Consider the following 13694-nt stretch of genomic DNA (forward strand, 5'->3'; position numbering starts at 1 on the left):
ATCAGTTATATAAACGTAACCATTCCATGTACCACAAATAAGCTTTCTAGTGCAGAGGAACATTTGACAGAGCAAGAGAGGAGGGCTGAGTGCTTCCTCTGAAGCTGCCAACGCCCCCTTTTCCAAGATAAGCATCTTCAAAGGTAGAGCACGAACACAACTCTTTTCATTAAAAATGCACACACGAAGTATGTTGCCTCCAGCTATACTATATCCTTCATAAATCTCCATTAGAATATTCAGTAGTAATTACAAGTATTTAGACTGAAAACTCTTCCTCATTTTCCAGGTTTGACAACAGTAGCATGTCAAGTATGGAAAAAAAAAACAAAAAAAACATTTCCTTTAGTTCCTCAAATTCAAAGAATCCTGCTTCTTCAGCTCCTCCTGTCAGGACTCCATGTCAATCTCAACTACTTCATTCTTGTCCTGAAGCGTTTCCGTCAGGCTGTCTGCAATCACATCTTCAAGAGCGGCTACATCAATAGGTGGTAGAGGGTTTCTCCAGTACTGGAATGTATTATACTGCCAAAACTCTTCACTGGGCTTTAAGGAAAGGAGAAAGAGAAAAATATATCACCGGCTTAGAAAACACCACTACACACCCTCCCTTAGGAAATAACTGAAAACACACACACACACACACACACACACACACACACACACACACACACACACACGGAAAAAATTGCCTTCTTTCAGTCGGGCAGGCTGACATGCCCAGAATCACAGCACTGAGAAGCCTGAGTGGAGAACTGTACATTTAAGGCGATCCTGGACTACCCTGCCTCAAGAACAAAAAAATAGTTGTGTGGTTTTTTTTGTTTACACTCATTTATTTAGGGGTGGCACATACCATGATAGAGATCAGAGGGCAACTTTCAGGAGACAGTACTCAAGCTTGGCAGCAAGTGCCTTTACCTGCTAAGACATCTTGCCAATCCAATAACTACTTTTTAAATTCCTTGTTTGAAAAATAAACTCAAATATACTTTACACACTCTTTTTCATTTTCAACAAATACAGTTTTAATTATGGATAAACCACTTCACATACCCAATCAAATCTGTGGGTTTGTATTTGCTAATAGTTTAATTTTAAAAGAATTTCCTTCAATAGCATCTTTTCAAAAAAACGTAATGCTTTAAACTTTTTATTTATGTGTATGGGTGTTTTGCCTTAATGTATGTCTGTGCACCGAGAATGCAGTGCCTGAGGAAGCCAGAAGAGGGCACCAGATCCCCTGAGACTGGAGTTACAGACTGTTGTGAGCCACCATGTGGGTTTGAGGAATTACACCCTGGTCCCCTGGAAAAGCAGCCAGTGTTAAGTTTCAATGAGAAATATGTGATTTAAAATACATATACACCCTTATTATCCACTTTTGTTTTTTTCCCTGACGTTTAGTATTGAGACTAACATAGAGGCCAAAATATTTCAGGACTCCTATGAAGTTTAGGATATAAACCTGATAAAGAGAATAACACAGAATTGACAATCGGTATGACTGACAAATAGATCTATCTACCAAGCCAAATGAGTGGTGATCCCTTAAACATTAAGCAGTTTCCCATAAATAATTACACAATTACTTTAATTAGTGAAGTTCAAAGTGACACAGCATCTTCAAAATACTCCATGCAAACAGGGCAGCACTGGAGTCCCACAGGCTGACGGGTGACAATTCTAACCTGAATGCCCTTGCCAGATCAATGCCTCACACACTGTGTTAAATGGCACTTGCTACAGCAACTCCATCCACTAGGAATGACAATCACATGTACTTACTGCTCCAATTAAAAAAAAAAGAAAAGAAAAGAAAAAAAGTGAAATTAACTTTGATCTTATTTAACCCAATGTAACTAAACTACTGTTTCAGTATGTGTTCAACATTTCAAAACTTAGTGGTGTATACATTCTTTTCAAAATGAAGAATGCACCGTACACTTGTAGTACTATTCAAAAGTGGCCACACGTTGATGCTTGGGGCCACATGACAGTGGAGACAAGGGAAGCAGTCATGTTGTGGTCACCCTCTTAGACTGGAAGGCAGAAAGAATTAGTCTTTTGGGAATTTCTTAATATTGGGCTAAAGACACAATAAAGTCAAGACATAGGGCTGGTGAAATGGCTCAGCAGATAACCCAATACATGTGGGTTTGTGTCTCACATACACAAAAAACTTTTAAAAGGATGTATCCAAAAAAATAATAAGCAAATGGGGTCAAAACAGTTACTCTCTAGTTCTCATTAGAAACAGGAATTAGGATCTTTGTGAGAATTAAAAATTAGCATAGTAAATGCTCACTATTGCTAGGTATTACAAATCTTCAAATGAATGTCATTAACTCTCTCACTAGTAGAACATTTCTGCTGTTACTGGACAGTACGATACAATATTGGCTAAGCAACTGATCTGAGTAAAATTACAGTTATTAAAGACATATTTTATATATAACATATATGCACTCTTGGCTTTGTCTTAAGTATACATGTACTTTAAACTATCCCCTCTCTATGTACACATATAAGTTGTGTATTCAAAAGCTTGACAACACAAAGTAGATATTAGCACTGTGTCTGGAAAGAATGCCTCTGTGCTAGCATTTCCTACCTGAGACCACAAAGTTAGGGCAAGGATTTAACGCCTAATCTGAGCAAGAAGACATCAGGCCGACACTAATGTCAGTATGCTTTATGTTATATCATTTTCTCCTGGATGATAAGCTCTTAAAACAAAACCTTGTCTTTGGAGGCAAGAGAGATTGAGAATTTGTATCTTCTCATACATCTGTAGAAGAGAAGGAACTTAAGAGCAGACCTACCTACCAGAACATTCCTGGGCTTCACAGGGTAAAACCTGCCAAATCCAGCCAGTGTGTGAGGCAAGACCCAACTGTGTCTATCGGAGTTAAAGAAGGTGCCGTGTCGGCTTGTTAAAAGCTCCCCTTGGCCAACTCTTCACTCTCTATCCCTCATGAGTCATGGACATAGAGACAGACTGCACCCACACTGCACACAGTATATTCAGAAAATCTGCATATGGCCAGTTTGCCAAAGATGGTCTGGAGAGGAAGGTTTCACCCCAGGCAGCACCAGTCTCTATCCAACAGACGTGGAAAACTATGACTGTTTTAAGTAAGTGGGTTTTGAATTTCTACCGGCAATCTAACGAAAGTCTAAATAAGGCCATGTTAAACTATGTATTTACAATTTGCAACTTCACCTAGAAACAGTCACCACAGCATTGAAAGATAATCTCTCCCCACACATTTAACCCCAGCACTTGGGAGGCAGAGACAGGCAGATCTCTGAGTTAGAGGCTAGCCTGGTCCAGGGCCACCAGGGCTAAACAGAGAAACCCTGTCTTTCTCACAAGAAACAATGGCAAAAAAAAAAAAAAAAAAAAAGAACAACCTCGATTATTTATTTATTTTTGGCATGATTTTGTCATAAAATGCTTAAGACACTAGACCAGGGAAAGACATTGGGAAGATGCCTTCCAAGGTGGTTGAGGTGGGTTTGCCAAGGTCGGAGGATTACACTTGCCAATCACCCCAAGCTCCATCAATTTATACCAGAACTGCTTTAAAGAAGGCTCGGGCGTTCCTAAGTCAGGTCAAGGCTGGGTGGTACATATATAATGTGGGTTAAAAACTCATTTGGAGTTTTCCAGTCACATTTTAAAAAGTAAAATTAACATTTCATTTCACCCGATGTGTGAAGAGTTACTTCGTGTGTAACAAAGCACAGGCCCTGAGCCTTCCCCTCACCCCGGTTTTTTTTTTTGAGATAGGGTTTCTCTTTGGAGCCTTGGCTGTCCTGGAACTCCTGTAGACCAGGCTGGCCTCGAACTCAAGAGATCCGAATGCCTCTGCCTCCGGAGTTCTGGGATTAAAAGTGTGCACCACCACCACCACCACCACCACGGCTGGGCAACTCTGAGCTTTTATCTTAAACCAAATTTTAAAGATTTATTTATTATGTATACAGTATTCTGCCTGCAAGATAGATAGCCTGCACTCCAGAAGAGGGCACCAGATCTCATTATAGATGGTTGTGAGGCACCATGTGGTTGCTGGGAATTGAACTCAGGATCTCTGGAAGAGCAGCCAGTGCTCTTAACCTCTGAGCCATCTCTCCAGCCCCCTTAAACCAAATTTTAAAAGCCTACTCTTTTACACTTACAATACATAAATTTGGATAAGTTGCATTTCTTAGTATTTTTTCTGGATCACATGGCTAGGCGCTGCCAAAACAGACGGCGGAGAGCTAAGTGATTCCCAACGACCCTTTCTCATAGGACTGAACATTACGAGTTAACGGGTCCTCTTAAGACCCGACGACAGCCCTTCCCTTCTGCCAAGACCAGCACCATGCTCAATTCATTGATGGATCTACTGGAAAACCTACGAGTTCGACAATAATCGCCGTTACACTCAACGCTCCTCTCCCATTCGCCACTGAGCTGACCCTCTAGAGGGCCAAGCACGGGCTCTACCACTCGGTCCAGCCCCTCGAGTGGGCCGGACTTCCGCAGCCCGGGACCCGGCTCCCGGCTTGTGCGGGGCGGACCTACCTGGACGTGCGCCCCGTCGGCTGCGCTGCCCGCGCTCCCCGCCCCGTCGCCGCTGCCGCCCGAAGCTCGGCTGACCCGGGGTTCCTCCTGCTCGCCCGGAGGTGGCTCTCCCGGCTCCAGGCCGCGGCCCTGCCGCTCCTGGCCGCCGTCCCCGCCCCCGCGTCGTTTGCGGGGCGCAGCCGCCGGCTCCGCCATGGTCCCCGCGTCCCCCTGGCGTTTGCGGGGCCGAACCGACCCAGACGGCGGGACCCAGAGCGGCGGCTCCTCGGGGAAGTCGCTGAGCAAGAGCCGCTTCCAAGGCACGCGGAACGTGAGCGGCTCAGCCGCACGCCGCTTGGCCATGGGCCGGGGATGAGCGGCACGCGGGTGGCTACGGGAGGGCGGAGGGCGGAGCGGAGCCGCGGGCTAGGGCGCCCCGAGGGCGGCCGGGACGTTGGGGAGCCGCAGCGAGGCGCCCGAGATTCGAACCTGCGCCTCAATGCGCGCGCGGTCGTGCCGGTCCAACGCGGCCGCTGGTTGGTGTAGGCTCACGGCTTGCGTTCCCGAGCGCCCTTGCGGCCGGAAGTGCGCGGCTCGGGGAGGCGGGGCGTAGGGGGGTGTGGCTGGTAGGAAGCGGGGCATGGGCGGGGCGGGGCCTCTCCTGCTGTACCCTGGCGGCCCCCTCTGCACCTGCACTGTTATTCGCATTCTCGCGGGCGCTCCCCTGTTCCTAAAGGGTCCCGGAGGCAAGGACGCGGGCGGGAGCGGCCGAGAAACCCCGCGGCCTCAGAAGTCCAGATGGGGAGCGGGCTGGGGCCCTTGCACTTTTTGAATCTAGTGCGGCCGAGGTGACTGCTTAGCCTAAGCTCCCCCCTCCCCTCCCCGCTTACCCTGCAGTAGCCCAGCGGATTCCAAGACCAGTGGGTGGTGTCTGGCGGAGAGAAATGCAAACCGTCATGGGTTTGCTTCAGCTTGTATTTTAGCCATTTGATAAAAGCAGTAATTAGGGGCCAGGGCCGTAACTCAATGATAGAGTGCTTGCCTACCGTGCCCAAGGCCATAGGTTCAATCCCTAATGCTGTAAGGAGAGGAAAGGGGGGAAAGTAGTAACCAAACAAAACTAAGGAAAATAAAGCCATCTGTACCCCGAAGGAGCAATCTTCTAGAGCAAAAAAGCATGCAAGGAAGATTCTGTTTTAGCTCTAGGTACTGAGAATATTAGCTACTTTAAAAGAAGGAAATGTGTATGGGTGTATTTATGTATGTGTACCACGTGCATGCTTAACCATCTGTGTTTAGAGGTGGACTCTAGAAGGTTGTGGGAGGACTGCAAGTATTAACAAGCACAGACAGTAGTGTATCAGGAAGTTTAACCATAGCTTTTCTGATTGATCTCTCCAATTGCTGTTTGCAGTTGATAATTCTTACGCCTGGAACAAATGAAAAGTTGGCCATTTTCAAACTAGTGACACAGATCAGACATGAAAGATATTAGTATTCTGACGCCGCGTCTGCATGGTGTGTTACACCCGCCACAGGGCACTACCTGCCAAGGCCCGCGCGCTGTATCATTACCAAAGAATTTAGTCCTTCCGATGATGATTTATTCTGCGTAGACCCTGCTCCAAAATGATAGAATACAGCGTGGGCAAGTGGCTCGTGCCTTGCCCCCCAAATTGTGAGAATTAGCATATGTACACAAGGTAGTAGAAAGAACGCACTTGGCTAAAATGACTGCAAAAACATGTGAGTTGCCTAGCCCAGTTTCAGAAACAGCACCGTACCAGAAGGGCTAAAGAGCATCTTGTATGCCTCCCCACTGGCACCTTCTCTTTTCCATGCTCAAGTAGTCTTGTTTCAGCCTTTGAGATATTTATTACATTATTTCCCTATCTAGCCACTCACCTATATATATTTGTAAAACGTTTTTGGTTTTGCTGATATTTTAAGATTTATTGAGGTCTAACTGACATATAATAAACTGCTTATATTTCAAACGTGACATTTTGCCACTACATATGCCTGTGAGAACACACATGATAGTGCACATATCCATCACCTTATAAATCTTTACCTTGCCTTTTTGTAATCTCTCCCACGTGACCTCCTTCACATCCCCTTAAGTGTATCAAATTTGCTTTCTATCATCTACTTGGCATTTTCTCTATTTTATATAAATGAAATAATGCAATGTATACTTTTGTTTGTCTTTTTTCCCTTCACATAAGTATTTTAAGATCCATGTTATGTGTTCTTTACTTTTTATTGACAAGTAGTATTCCACTGCATGAGAATGTTTATTCATTTGTGGATGGGTTAATTACTTTTCAATGAACGTTATTATGTGTAAAGCTGCTAAGAACATTGGTCAAAAAAAAAACTTTGTATGGACAAAGGCTGATTTTTACAAAGAGTTTTCTGCAGTTTAAAGTTTGTTTTAGCATGGGAAGGCTGTTGTTTATTATTTTATTTTCTTTACATTCTCACCAGCAAATATGGCTGACCTGGTGGATCTGAAATGGATCTCATGTGACCTCAATTTGCATCTTACTCAGTATAGTTGGACATCTTTTTTTGTATTTATAGATTTTTTTTTTTTTTTTTTTTTTTTTTTTTTTTTTTTTTGCAGAAACCCATGTTGTATTTAATGGTGTTCTCTGACTTAAATGTGATTCAGAATGATGAGTCCTGTTTTTCCTTTTGGTTTTGGGCTGCTGTAAGGGGTCGGTCCTTCTAACCACCTCTGCCTCAAAACCTACGTTTGAACTCTAGTACCTTCTCGGCCCAGTGTGGATAGCTGGACGCTGGTTAAAGGTGTGTTGCCTCTTTAGTCCTCTTTAAAAACTAGACTGGGTGTCCTTTTTTCTGGTTTGTGAGAACCTTTTTATTTAGTACTCTAGAAAATATCTCCTATGGTAATAGTTGGTGTTAAAAATACTGACTTCTACCAATTTGAGTCTTATATTTTCATTGTATGGTATATTACTTCTAAATTATTTTTGAGACAGGGTTTCAATATGTATCCCTGGCTGGCCTTGAGCTTTCTAAATAGACCAGGCTAGCCTCAAATTCATAGCTCTATCTCTGCCTCGTGTGAACTGGGATTAAATGTGTGTATTACCAGTTCCAAGATTTTTATTGTTATGTTGCATTTATTACATTTATTGTGTTTGCACATGTCAGAACACACAAGTGGTGGTCAGAGAACAACTTGTGAAAGTCAGTTCCTCCTTCCATCTTGTGGGTCCCAGGAATAAATTTAAGATGGTCAGGACTAGCGGCAAGTGCCTTAACCCATGGAGCCATCTCGTTGGCCCTGCCATGGCTTAATTTTATTGTAGCAAAAATTGATCTGCCACATCTGTTTTAGTTTGTGTATTATTTTGTCTAAACATTTTACAGTGTCTTGTTTTTCTTTCCATACTTAAGACTTTCATTCACTTGGAGTCAATTGTGTGTGTGTGTGTGTGTGCGCGCGCGCGCGTGCGTGCGTGCGTGCGTGCGTGCGTGCGTGTGTGTGTGTGTGTGTGTGTGTGTGTGTTTATGCTGGAGACTAGTACGTGTGTGTGTGTGTGTGTGTGTGTGTGTGTGTGTGTGTGTTTATGCTGGAGACCAGTACATTCTGTTCTCATATGAGACAGTTGTCACTGCTCACTGTTCTGTGGTTCCTATTCCATTCTTCCCTAAACTTACAGCACTGGGTACTCTCTATTCAGCTCAACTATTCTATTGGCAGTTGTGTCTTAATAAATGGTATCTACATGTTTACAGCTTTATAGGCGGGTTTGACAGGGCCAGCAAAACATCTTAATGGATAAAATGTTTATTTCCAAGCCTAAACCTGAGTTCAATCCCTGTAACCCATATGGTGGAAAGACAACTGACTTCAGCAAGGTGTTCTCTGATCCATGCCAAGTGTGCACGTTCATGCACACACACACACACACACACACACACACACACACACACACACACACACCCCTGTGTTGTGTCTATTTATTAAGAGATTTTGACAGCAATCCTTGACTACTTTCTGGATTGCCTGTAGGACAATCAGCCCCTGGCTCTTCCATATTAAACCACCTATAGCATTTCCCTTTGGGTCTTTTGAATTACAGTGGATTATAGATCGGTTTGGGGAAAATTTTTATCTTTACAATATCAAGCCTACTCCTACTCAGGAGTATTCAAGCTCTAGTTAGATTTTTAAATGTCCTTCATTAAAATGTTATAGTTACCGTGATAGAAAGCTTCTACCTTTTGACCAGGTTTAACTTTATAGCTTTGGCATAATATCTTTGTTGCCCATAACTAACATCTTTACAAGACCTTGCAAGTAGTACTTGCTGTCACTTTGCCCTCAGTTGGACCAATCTTCTTAGTCAAGGAATGTGTCCACTTAATCCAAGTTGTCATAATACTTTCTTAGTGCTGGTGGAGCCTAAAATTGAGTATAGTCTCTCCAATTGTTTATTTGGGCTTTTGAGACATGTTCTCATTCTTGTACCCAGGGTCACCTCAGATTCATTGTATTGTAAAGCAGGTGCTAGGATTGTGGCACACAACAGGCTCAGCTGTCTTCTTTTCCAGTGCTAACATTCAAGCTGCAATTCTCCTGCTTCAGCTACAGTCTGTAATTTCTGGTATGTTGTTTTCATTGTTCTTGAAGTTTAAAATGCTTCTGAATTTTTCTTTTATTTTTTCCTGACTTCTGTTAAATAACCAACTATTTTTAATTTCATTTCAACCCCTTGGCACTTTAGCTGCACCTCTTTGCATTCGTATTCAATGGTTCCCCTAAGGTTAATATTCATCTTGAACTGATTTTCAGAGTCTGTGTTTAAACTTTGTACTGCTTATGTAAAACATAACCCACGCACAACCTATTTTTGTACTGGCCCAATAATGTCTTCTACCAATTCTGCCTGTCCCATAGTTTGGTATAAAATGCAGTCTGGGGCTGGCCAGGTAGCTCGGCAGGTTACGGTGCATGCCACCACTGGCAACCTGAGTTCAGGCCTCAGGCCTGTATATGGTAGGAAAAACCCACTGAGAAGTAGTCCCCTGACACTGAGCTCCACGCTGTGGCTGGCAAGTTTACACACATACAGTGAACAGATGTAACAAAAATAAAATGTAGCTTGGTTTATCTTTTCAGTAATGAACCAGACGTTGGTTTTTAATAACCCCTCTCCCCAGTACCAACCAGAGACCTGGAGGTCTGTATAGACAGGCAGTGACGAAGAAGTCATGTGCTTGGGTTTAGAGCCAATGAGAAGGCAGAACAGAAAGGCAATAAAAACACAAGTCAAGCAGGAAGAGGTCTCTCTCTCTCTAGGGAAGCTGCTTCTGGTGGTAAGCTATCATGTATCTGATAATGTCTGAACATATAGGATTGCAGTTTTAACTGTTCTCTGCTAATTTTATAATCAGTGTTAGTTTGGGGCTGGTCTCATTTCACTGTTCTTTCTCCATTTCCTGCTCTCTGACCCACATAGCAATTAACAAGATTCCTTCTAAGTATGTATATGCATTGGTCTGTGTGTGGATATGTGCACCTGTGAGCCCATAAGTGCTGTCAAATCCCCTGGATCTAGAGTTACAGGGAGCCTGACTTGGGCGCTTAGAATTGAACTTGGGTCCTCTCCAAGTGTAGTATGTGCTCTTAACAATTTTTGATTGGCCACACATTGGGAACTTTATTTGCTGGGTATTAGATATTTTTGTTATTTCTATAAATATTCTTTCTCTGAAAGGCTGTTACAATAGTCACAGTTTGATCCTATGTGAAACAGGATGGCATGTGTGTGGACAGAAAGCAAAGGGTCCTGGAGGATCGGAACTAGAGCCAGAGATGAACTTACCAGTGTTAGAACAGCAGATTTAAACAAGAAACAAAACTGAAAGTAACCATGCCGGGGAGTTGTATCACAAGCTAAGTCATTTCTGGAAGAGGGAACATCAATGAGAACACAGCCCACCTCTTCCCCACTATGCCTGTGGTGCATTTGCTTGATGTGGGAGGGCCCAGCTCACTGTGGGCTGTGCCACCCATGGGCAGGTGGTCCTGTGATATACAGGCAAGCAGGCTGAGCAAGCTATAAGGAGCAAGACAAGTAAGATCAGTCCTCCAAGGCATCTGCATCAGATCCTGCCACCAGGTTCCTGCCCTGTTGGAGTTCCTTTCCTGACTTCCTTCAGTGATCTACTGTGCTGTTGGACTCTGTAAGCTCAAATAAACCCTTTCCTCCTCAAGTTGCTTTTGGTCTGTGTTTTTGCACAGCAACACAAACCCTAAGACAGTAACTGTCAAGGTTTTAATTACAGGCTGAAATGGAGTAAGAGACTGTGATGGCTATTCTTGGCTGTCAACTTGACTGTATCTGGAATGAATTACAGCCCAGAAATGGAGGGCACACTTGAGATCCAGATCTTGAGGAAGGATGACACATGCCTTTTATCCAGATTTTGAGGTAGGAAGGCACATCTTTAATCTATGCCACACCTCCTGCTGGAAGCCTAAGGACAATGGAAGAAGTAAGGTTATTCATTCTTTTGCCTGTTTGCCCTCACCTTGTCAGAATATCCACTGCTTCACTGGCATTGGAGTCTACTTGATGATTTCAGCATATACAGAAGACAAGCTGAGACACCCAGCCTCCGGGGTGAGTAAATATATGTATTCATGCTATAAGTTCTGTGACTCTAGAGAACCATCATACAGAGACTAAGCCAGAAAAGGGATCAATTTCTCTTTCCACCCTCCTGAAACAGTGCACCAAGGTCAGGTACATTAACAGATAGGTCTTCACAACTCAGGGAGCCCTGAAAAGACTTCTGCAATATTGTGGATGGGCAAATGCTGTAGGGATGGAGTATAAAAAGTCCCTCAGTAGTATATATGTTAGAGGCTTGATCCCTGATGATTGTTTAGCAGTGAAGGCTCTGACCTCACAAATGGATTATTTCTTTGATGACTTCATACTTGGATGGAGTATTAGGAGATGAAATCTATGAGGTGGATAAACCACTATTAGAGCATGCCTCTGGGACTATTTCTCTCCCTGGCCCTTCTAATCTCATGCTTCCTCTGCTTCCCAGCTGCCATGTGGTGAGCAGCTTCACTCCACTCTGCTCCTCACTTCCCCCCACACAAAAACAAACAAACAAACAAAAAACAGCGAAGTAAGCATGGAGAGAAACTGTGAGACAAAACAATAAACCCACCATCCTTTTTACTTTAAAGGCATGTTGTCACAGTAACAGAAGATTGATAGTACAGAGGACAGAAAGGACCAGGAGTGGAGAAAATACCAAGTCACAATAAAGTGTGAAGTCCTCCCCAGTAGGCTTCTGCTGAGACACTCATGGAGGGGTCTGCCAAAAGTCTTCAGAGACTGCTCCCCACCCCCAGTCAATAAGGAAGAGTTCAGGAAAATGAACCCAGATGATAAAAATGCTCATCCTGGAACTTTTTTTTGCAATTAGCCTTTGTCAAGACTAATCCTTTTCCTTGGGGGAATTCACAGTTCATGATAGTGAACATGAATGAAACAACGTGAAGAAAGTAACTACTACCCACCTTGGCAAACTCAAAGGTCAAATACTCACTATTACTAACTTTCTAAAAGCATACAAAAATTAGGATAACAAAGAGTTGAAAAGAATGTGATTAAATAATATTTCCATTACAGCCATCATTACACAGAGGGAAACAATCAACAAAAACTGTTATAGCAATTGGCAGACTTTAATATTTAAGAAAAATTAAGTCCATATACACATTAAAAATATAGGAAATTTCATGCAGACATGAAGCTTCCAATTCAACCTTCTGGCAATGTTTAGAATGTGAATTACATATAAATACCATATACTTTACAGTTCTTAAACTTGATTATTTCATACTGTGATTTCTGCAGCTTCCCTGTATATTTTATATGCCCTATCTTGCTCATTGATCAGAACCTAAATTTGCACCACCTCAGAAAGTTGAAATTTAAAAACAGCAAGCACATGATCACCTAATGAAGATGAAAACATTTGTGTATAGAGCAAATTTAAGAAAAAGAACTTAAAACTTAAGGCTTACACACTTCAATAGACCTAAATATAAAAAAAATACAAAACTAAGCTCCTCCAGTGACACTTCTATTATTGATTTATACCACACTTCCACATTTAGAATATATTAACTTCAAAAGCCACAAGAGAAAAGAGTGATGCAAATTTATAAGGAATATTTTTAAAACATTCATGATATGAGGAAAACTAAAAATAAATGAAATAACTGATTTCAGAGTTAAGTAAAATATATAATTTAGAAATGTAAGTAATATTATTAAAGAGTAAAACATGACAGAAAAGAAAAAACTTTAGGTAACAAAACCAACCCAGTGGTGTCAGTCCGTTCTTGTCTTTGTAAGAAAAACAAAACCAGGCTATTAAAAAATACTACAAAATGAATAAAAAGCATTCCTAAATAACAACTAAAAAAAAAAAAAAAACAACAACAACCAAAAACTTGCATTCCTTCCTCTTCAATGTCTTTTAAAATACATTTCTTTAAATTTTTTTTTCGTTAAAAAAATAATTCTGGGAGATTTTTTCACCCTTGCAAATAGTAAGTAATGAGAATTTCTTTACCAAATGAACATTTATGAAGTACTGAACACTGGAAGAACAAGAAATAATTTTAAAAGGTAAGTAGACTATGTATTTACATGGCCAAAGTAAAATTTACTCCATGGAGCCATGTACTGCATCGGGGAGGGCAGATGAGAAAAAGTCCCACACTGTGTAGAACTCCCCCAACCAGAAAGAGCAGATCCTACAGACTCCCCAACCTAAGCAACACAAAGGCCTGAAGACGTACAGTAAGGCTTCCTATTAAAGCATGGCAACACGGCAGTTCAACCACCAGCATATATTAAATCCATCTAATCCAAATGTCACAGAGGTCATCACCATCTGTGAAATATTCAGCAAGAGCTTTCTTTTCTTGTAGAAGTTAAAGTATCAGTCATCTTTGCTTTCCTAGCTAATGGAAACGGAATAACCAACGTTAAAATTAACAGCAACAACTCCCTCCCAAACAGGCCTCCCTAGAGGTAGAAAATTAAAGCAGCACACACAC

The 13694-nt window shown here is 42.3% G+C and overlaps 1 protein-coding gene across 1 annotated transcript; it reads right to left on the minus strand.

Moving 5' to 3' along the window:
• Positions 1–344: 344 nt before the first annotated feature.
• On the minus strand, positions 345–5064 carry C1H9orf40 (chromosome 1 C9orf40 homolog). The gene is made up of 2 exons (XM_059247708.1): positions 4580–5064; positions 345–546 (listed from the first exon to the last, which is right to left on the minus strand). The coding sequence occupies exons 1-2, from the start codon at positions 4919–4921 to the stop codon at positions 391–393; spliced, it is 498 nt and encodes a 165-aa protein (XP_059103691.1). The 5' UTR covers positions 4922–5064; the 3' UTR covers positions 345–390.
• Between the last annotated feature and the right edge of the window lie 8630 nt (positions 5065–13694).

Source organism: Peromyscus eremicus, chromosome 1 (assembly GCF_949786415.1).
Source record: "Peromyscus eremicus chromosome 1, PerEre_H2_v1, whole genome shotgun sequence".
Lineage (NCBI taxonomy): Eukaryota > Metazoa > Chordata > Mammalia > Rodentia > Cricetidae > Peromyscus > Peromyscus eremicus.